The following is an 8,537-nucleotide window of genomic DNA, read 5'->3' on the forward strand; positions in this document are numbered from 1 at the left end:
CATATTTGACTGTGTTTTGGTAACTGGTCTGCATTGCTAATGATCAACTAATTAATATTAATGCTAATGGGCAGCTTTAGATGTAATTATTATTGCCTTCCTCTGCTACATTTACATTCTGGAACTACAGTTACGAGAAGGCGCACAATTCTTCTTTAAAAGGATTTATTTGTAGGCTTTTTTATGGCCTTGTATTTTGATAGGAACAGCTGTAAGACAGACAGGTGAAAGGGGGGGCAGAGCGAGAGAAGACGGGGCATGACACGCAGCAAAGTGGCCACAGGGTCGTGGAATTCGAACCCTGGGGGCCCGCTGCGCAAGGGACTCAGCCTCAGTCATTGGTTTGCCAGCTCTCCCACTGAACTTAAGCCGCGGCAACCTAAAGGCCAGCATTCACTGTTATAACATAATACAAAGTCACTTGTGGGTGTTTCATCCTCAGCTTCACTCCACATAAGCACCTATTGTAAGGTTGCTTATAATAAACCTTTAACTTTAACCCACCTATTTCTGTACCATTAATTACATTACGTGCTGGCCAGAACACCCAATCCCACTAGCTTGCCTCTTGGGTCAGTGAGGACAATGAGGAGGACAATCTTAGGAGTCCCTTTGGCAGGCAAGCCTCCTGCTTTGGTGGGGGAGGACTCTCCCTGGAAAGGCCATTCGGCTGGGCTAATGCTCTGTAGACCGGTCGATTCCTGCTGTTCATGTGGGGCTGTCTTAGTTAACATACATAGCCGCTCTTTCTAGGTTGACCAACTCAACGCATATATACAACACATTCATGTGCTAACCTGAAGGCTAATTGCAAGTTAATTGGTCCTATGTTTTAAAGGAGTGGTTAACAAACTGAGCATGCACACATATAGAAAATATACTAACAGTAATGCCAGGGGAACAGAACACTGACGGGAGAATCCATAAAGATCCAGCTTCAACAGATGGATCTTACAGGATACATTTACATTTTTTTGGGGGGCTTTCTATTGCCTTTATTATATAGAGACCAGCTGAAGGGACGACAAGAAAAGGGTAGAAAGAGGGGATGACACGCAGCAAAGGGAACGCAGGCTCTGGATCGAACCCTTGCGGCCGCTGGGCAGCACGGACTCGTGCCTCGATAATGGGTCGGGCCAGGCCTATACCCATGAAGCATAAACCGGGTGCCCAGGGATGCACCAATCAAAATATATTCTATTTTTAGAATAAAGCGATTTTGATGCAATGCATTGTTTGATTTTCATTTTCAAACTTTAAAAAAAAATTAAACACCAACAAACACTTTTCATGGGGGAAGGGGAAATTCAGAGTCAAGTATAAATGGGAAATAAATTCACAGAATGGCGAAAAGCATCCAAATAAACTAGAACATTTGCATTTCCTGAAAATGTTTGTGTGATTTGCTGCATCTGGCTGCTGCCCCTGCTACGCTGCTTGCAGGCACAGGCTTCTGAAAGGTTAGTTTCCATTCACATCTGGATATACCACCCAAAATAATAACTGTGACTTCCAAAAGGGTAAGTCAAAAAACATATGGAGAAGAAAAAGATCATAAGCAAAATAAGACTTGCAGCAATCACACAAATTACTGGGTCAAATTAGTTGAACTTCACTAAAACTTCTGAAATAAAGTTAATAACAATAATATCTTATTGTTTACTATTATATGGTGATTCAACAGAACAGACTTTGACAGAGAAATTATCCTATTTTTATAAGTAATAAATAGTGTATTTCACTTTACACTTTTTGTCAGGAACAAAGTCATCAGAACAGCAGTGGAGGGACACAGAAGGACCAAGAGCTGCACTCAACAGTAGAGAGATGCTGCAAGCGGCACACCAACTTTAATTGATTCCTGTTCCCCAATTCATTCTCATGGTTTTTTTTCACTTTTTCAGATGATAGTCCGTTCTTCCTCTCATCAAGTTGCTCAAACATTGCTCACCCGGCTCTGCACATAGAGAGGGGAGGCAAGGCTCTTGCAAATATTCGCCGGGCCCTATGCAGATTGTGTAATGGTAAATGGTAAATGGACCTGTACTTGTATAGCGCCTTTCTAGTCTTCCGATTTCGTTGTCATTAATTATATAGTGCTCATTTTACATTGTATACATGCCAACGGGTTTCTAACGGCTTATTCACCCTTACAATACCTAGTCTTCTCTCTGGGGTTGTGTATGGGCAAAGGTTCGCGTGGTCGCATGCCAAGGAACACACATTATTCAGTGAAACATTGTTCGGAGTAAGGCTCCATTTGCTGTTGCATCCTTCAGGGTAGCAATGTTCTTTGGTTGGGTTTGCAGGAGTAGTTGGCTTGCTCTCTTTTAGAGAAGGTCATTTTTGGGTTGGCGTGGTCTTAGGATTGAGCGCGTGGGATTGATTGTCACTACAACCTTTCCTCTGAATGGTATTTGTTTATTGGTTTCGTGGAGACGAGGCTCTGCGCTCTGAGCCACAGGTGACCGCCCTGTAGTAGTTCGTATAGTTTGTGGCATGACCATAGGATGATAATCGCTCTATCGATAGTGGTGTCTATAAATGGAAATTTCGGGTAGGTTCCATTAATATTTGTGTCAGGTATGGTGTGGAGGTGCATGAATAAGGAGTTAGTTGTGGGGTTATGTGTTATTGCTTTATATGTTGAATGTCTGGTGCATTCTTATTGTGTAATATCCAGGCTGTCATTCAATAACTAAATCCTATTAGATAAATGATGATAGTTATTTCTGAATTCTCTCTCCGTCTATCTTTTCTTAAAATTATTACACAGAAATGAAACTACATTGTTGCCACTCTATAAAAGCAATGTAACAAATACAGTCAATAATGCAAACTTACACAGCATGAAACACACTGTACTGTGTTCACTTAGCTTCACTTCAGTTACTGTAGACCTAATAAAGCTATTACCAGGTTGTGTGTGAGTAAAAGCATGGTAGCTTCTTCAAAAGAACCCCAACAAAATGTGATCCAAACAGTGAGCACACTGCTGGCAGTGCTCAAAAATAAAGACATTGTAATATAGAAAACATTTACTGACCGTTTGCATTCACTCAATAAAGTTGTTGTTTTCTGGTCAGCAGCGCAACGTCTGGTCTAAAGTGCTGCCCATTAGGAACACTAGTTTAATATGCTTAAGCTTACAAAATATTACTAATATTAAAAAAGAATAACACATCATGTGCTAGTTGCAGCTGAAAACATATCTGCCTTCACGCTCACACATCTTCCTCACATCTTGTAGTTTGGAGTTGCATAACAAACAGAACACAGCTGTTCCTTCATGTTTACATCCCAGTGATGGGAAGTTGTAATGAGGCTAAACAAAGTCCAAGGTTTTACAATGTGACCTTTGGCCCCCAAGGTGCCTTTAATTATTAGTGTATTTTTCTGGAGGTCTATTGGCCTCGAGGCTCCAGCCAGGCACCCTTAAAGGGGCTCCCCGGGCCCCGTGGAGGGCTCCAGGGCCGCTGCATTCATCTCTGCAAATCTCTGGGTGTGGCGGAGAACCAGGGCGGTTAAGGGGAGGAACTGAAAAATGTATCCGACTTTAGAGCATGTTCCTTACGTATTGTTCATTCTGCTTAAAAAAGTTACAATATTTCATTTGGTTTTTTCCCTCCTTTCCTATTAGTGATTATCATTTCATATTTTGAAATATATAAGTGTTCTGTGGCAGCGTTAGGACTGTAAGCTTTTCTTGAAGAACAGCAACTTCCAAATAAATGTAAAAGTTCAAATTTATTTACACTATTTCACGGAGAGAATTAAAATACAGGCAAAACATTAAAAAAGAAAACAACTGATTAAAACATTACAAAAGATTTACAGTGACAGTCAAATTATGCTATTAAATACAGTTACACCATTCTCACCAAATAAAGATTTCAGTGTAAGAGGACAACAATAAGCAGGCCGTAGGATCCCTGGCATTTAACATCTGAGCCAGATTTAATTGTTTTATCAATCAAATAAAAGACTTGTGTATAATCTGTGTTCTGCTAACCAGGATACATGAAACATGAGAGCAAATATGTGGCAACAAAGAACTCAATGAAGAAAAGTGGATTTTTTAGTTAGGAGAAAATACGGGATAGAATATCATCTAAAACACATATACTAAATTATGATTAGTGACAGCAAGATTATTACACAGTGTTATAGTAGTCCACTTTAGGAGACCAACCTGTGTGATAAAGAGTGCACAAAACACAAAACAAACAGTGCACTGGCCACCTGTATGTTAATATACACAAACAACCTTCCTGACAGATTAAAAAAAATTAATGATTAATCCCCCAATCATTCACGTTCATGCATAAAGTATAAAAAGAGTATCTACACGCACACACACACACACACACACACCTTGCCTGTCATCACATGAGTGAGCAGCTGGTCTTTGTGGAGGTGGTCCAGCGCAGCCAGCTCAGTTTATTGTCACTGTAAGGTGGGTAACGCAGGCCGTTGAGTCTCTCTAAAGCCCAGCCGCGCAGCATGCAGGCCCGCCGGTGGCTAAATTCCTCAAAGCCCCAACGGCCGTGGTAACTGCCCCAACCACTGGCCCCTGGAAGGAGTGGTACAAACCATTACACCAGAAAATATGTATGCAATGGTGGAGTGGGAAAATGTTCTTGTCTCAGTCTTCATGATAGAAATCAGGCAACAAATTACTTTTAAAGGCCACATTTTCTCTCTGACCTGACTTTAAAAACTCAATACAGTTCAGTAGTAATAGAGTTTGTAATCATTTTATATATAGCAACATCCTAAAATAAAGTGTTAGCCAATTAAGTTTCCAGAAATAGTCAGACTCAACATGCGTGTACGTTTTAAAATTGCCATCATTCATTTGTGTTGTTCCTTTTGTGTCTTAAAGAGCTGAGATAATCATTCATACCAGGAGGTGGCAGTATAGTCAAAGTGACTGTGAACCAGAGTTTCAACCACAATATATAAAGTTAATATAAAGTGCAAATTTCTGCATCCACTCCCAGTCCAACTATGCAGACACCCAGTGTTCTATATACAGAACCGCATACACATCTGCTGTTTTGGAGTAAATCAAGCTGAATGTGGCTTTCCCAGGATCCGGTGATTTGGCCTTTGTTCTTTCTAAGATTAATCAATTGGTGCAATTCCAATCTCAAATATGAAACACTGTTTCTGTTGATAATTAATTAGTAAACTGAGAAGTCTGTCTAAGTTTCCCTTTAGATCTAAAAAGTATAGCTTTCCAAATACTCACAGTCTGCAGAGCCTGGCAAAGAGTCTTCATGAGACACTGGTAAAGCACAATCATGAGGGCTGTATAATCACATGTGTGAGAAAGGGACAAGGGTCACACCTACCTACACCTCCAAAAGGCAGGCTTGGCAGGGTCATGTGGATGATCCCGTCATTTGAGCAGAAGCCTCCACTGCTGGTCTTTTCCAGCACCGTGTTTACCACCTTAACAAAGGGACGACAGTGTGATGTAAAATATACGACAATATCTCTACGTGTATGGTGAGGGAGGTTGCAGAGTTCTGTGTTCTTACAGAGGATTCGTCAGAGAAAACATAAAGGGCCAGTGGCTTCTCTTTGCGGTTGATCAACTCGATGCCTTTCTCCAGAGACTCCACAGTGAGGATGGGCAGGATGGGGCCAAAAATCTCCTCCTGCATTAACGCATCGTCTTCAGCCACATCCACCACCACTGTGGGAGCTGAGGAGAGCACAATGACAGAAACATCAACCACATTAAGAAATGATTTACTTCAATGTGGATGATGCAGAAACCTTTTTTCACAAAACACTGAAATTGTGGGAGACTAAAAGGTATCGTCACTTTGGAAGATTGTATGTATATTAACAAGCAATCGGACTCATTCACTCAGCCAAAAAACTAGTTCTTTCTTCCAAAAACAAATTTCTTTTAACAATAGCAGATTAGAAATCATGTCCGTCAGATTGATGTAAATCTGCGGAAGGCTCTCTGACCTATCTTTTCTGGCTATGCCCTAACTCTATCATTTTTGGTGTGACATATTTAAGTGGTTTTCTGACATGTACGACTGTGTTTGAACCTGATCTGGAGAGAGAACCATCTGGGCTTTTTCTTTCCCTACTAAGCCAGTGTTTCCGTGCAAAGCACTGTCATGTACGGAATGATAATCACAAAGACGAGTAGATACTGTGCCTCAGTTAAAGACCTGGTTAACATGTTTGATGCTCTTTTGTTCACACTCCTGCTTCTTCACCCACCTATGTACTTGTCCTCCTGGTTGCTCTCTCCTCCCACGACAACCTTGCCACTGGACCTCCCGAGTAGATCCATCAGTCGAGTCCAGTGTCGGGGTGACACGATGCGGGAGAGGTCAGGACACGTCTGAGGCTCCTTGCTGTAGAAATCCTCCAAGGCCTCACGCAGTGCAGGCAGCAGGGCGTCCCGGGCGGCCGGTGAGCACAGCACATAGTCCGGAGCCACGCAGCTCTGGCCGGCGTTAAAAAACTTGGCCCACGCCAAGCGGCGAGCAGCGACTTCGATGTTTACCCGACCATATATGAAGCACGGACACTTCCCGCCCAGCTCCAAGGTCACTGGGGTCAAGTGGACTGAGGCTGCCTGCAGGATGCTGCGTGCCACAGTCTGTGAACCTAAAAGACAGAGCTGAAAGTTCAGTTCAATTTCAATTGAGGACAACTCTTCAAAAACTCCTTGCGTGTGTACACATACCTGGACCATAGAGCTGATTCTGAAGATAAAATGATCTTATGGTCTTGCCACCATTGTGTACAATGGACAATATACAAGTATCTACAACTGAAATACTGTGACATGATCAGATCCATCCTGGAAGCTTTTACCTGTGTAGAAGATTCGGTCAAAGCGATTCTGCAGAAGTGCCTCGGTCTCTTCTGCTCCACCACGAATAACTGCATAACAGTCCTGCCACAACGAAAGCCCCATCTTACTGCAAGTGTCAGATTCACTATGCCAAGCTCCAGCTTATCACATATATAAAATCAGTATTGTCACACATGCCATTGGAGTACAATAACATATTGTGGAGGTCATTAGAAACCATTACACCATTACACAGTTAACTTTGGATTGTAACAACAATTTAACATGAAACAAAAAGTAAAAAGACTACTTCAAAATCTTTTTTAACTCCAGAGTTGCTTTACCTGAGACAAATATTTGGGGATGAGCTCTGCTATCAGACTGTCCGTGGCAGCACTGACCTCTGAAGGCTTGATGACCACACAGTTTCCTAGTCAAAAGGTACCGACATCATCCAGTCAGTTAAGACAGCAGTGACTGATTTGACAAAAGTTATGTTTGCACATGATTTTATGGTCATTTATTGCTGTTTTAATCCCAAATCTCCTTAGCCCTCTAACCTCACTTTGTCCTATAGGCCAGAACACTTTTAATAAGGTTTTGTGGAGACAGCCTGACTATTTTGAACTGGAACAGAGGTTAAGGAATTCATTCTTGCATCAAATGTAGCTGCGTATTCCAAAGTGACTTCAAGTAGAGTTACATTTTTGTTTTGTTGTAATGTCCTTACAAGGATAGATCAAGATGCTCATATCTGAGGATCTGACACATAGGAGTCAGCTCAGTTATCTGCTCAGTTTAAGTAGATAGCTTGTGAATGCAGTTTACCAGGAAGCCTTAAAATGTACTCTAGCGAACTTCCCTCTGTCCAAAACAACTAATCTCTGTCTTCATATTATATTTTTGAGATAAAGTCAGACTGTACCACTTTAACTTAAAGCAGCACCAATAAATACTTTTATATTAAGAATGGAACACTTGTATATGAAAGGAGTCGATTGTAGTGACGAATCCACAAAGAATTATCCCCACCTCTGCAATCCCCCTCAGCTGTGCAGAGCGTTATAGCCGTTTTGGTTTTACTGCCCACAACTTTAAAACGTTTTGGTTCACTGTCACTACTCTCATAGTGTTCTGCCTGCAGTTGTTTTCAGTGAAAAGCTCCAAAGATCCACTATACACTATGTGCTCAGCAACAAACAGCAGACAGACAAAGTTAGAGACTAGCTATTTCCCTGAGTTGGTGGGTTTCCGCTGCCCATTGGTTGCCAAAAACTTTGCAGGTTTAAAGCTATAGTCATTTCTTTATTCATTTTTTGGCCACTTGGCAGCAAAAGCTGTTCTGGCTAACATGTTTGCAAACAGGCACCCATTGACACAACCAGAATACACAGCAACATTATCATCCAATTGGAGTTGTGTTTCTTTCTGCCCACCTCTGTCTTTACCAACTCTTCTTCTTCACCATCTGTAGATCTTTTTGTGCTTTTTATTTTTTGATCTTTTGTTATATTATATATTTTGTCATTTTCTAATATTGGAAATGAGATGTTTTTTTCACATTGTTGCTGTATTTTGTGGCAGAGTGTAAAGTGGGAGTTTCATGAAAGAAGAAAAAAAAGTGTATGTGTGAAGGTTGATGAGAGTGAGTTTGAAAAGAACATGGAAAACAAAAAAAAAAAAAGAGTAAAAGGGATAAAAA

General features: G+C 41.2%; 1 protein-coding gene across 1 annotated transcript in view; it reads right to left on the reverse strand.

Moving 5' to 3' along the window:
- Positions 1-3,789: 3,789 nt before the first annotated feature.
- aldh3b1 (aldehyde dehydrogenase 3 family, member B1) overlaps positions 3,790-8,537 on the reverse strand; it is a 7,353-nt gene continuing 2,605 nt past the window's right edge. Inside the window, exons 5-10 of the mRNA XM_035654374.1 lie at positions 7,180-7,265; positions 6,856-6,937; positions 6,253-6,645; positions 5,547-5,713; positions 5,358-5,457; positions 3,790-4,573 (exon numbers count right to left, since the gene is read on the reverse strand). Of these exons, the coding sequence (XP_035510267.1) occupies positions 4,386-4,573; positions 5,358-5,457; positions 5,547-5,713; positions 6,253-6,645; positions 6,856-6,937; positions 7,180-7,265 (1,016 nt within the window). The 3' untranslated portion in view covers positions 3,790-4,385. The remainder of the gene's footprint in view (positions 4,574-5,357; positions 5,458-5,546; positions 5,714-6,252; positions 6,646-6,855; positions 6,938-7,179; positions 7,266-8,537) is intronic.

Source organism: Morone saxatilis, unplaced genomic scaffold (genome assembly GCF_004916995.1).
Source record: "Morone saxatilis isolate NCDOM2014 unplaced genomic scaffold, NCSU_SB_2.0 Contig14, whole genome shotgun sequence".
In the NCBI taxonomy this organism is placed as follows: Eukaryota; Metazoa; Chordata; class Actinopteri; family Moronidae; genus Morone; species Morone saxatilis.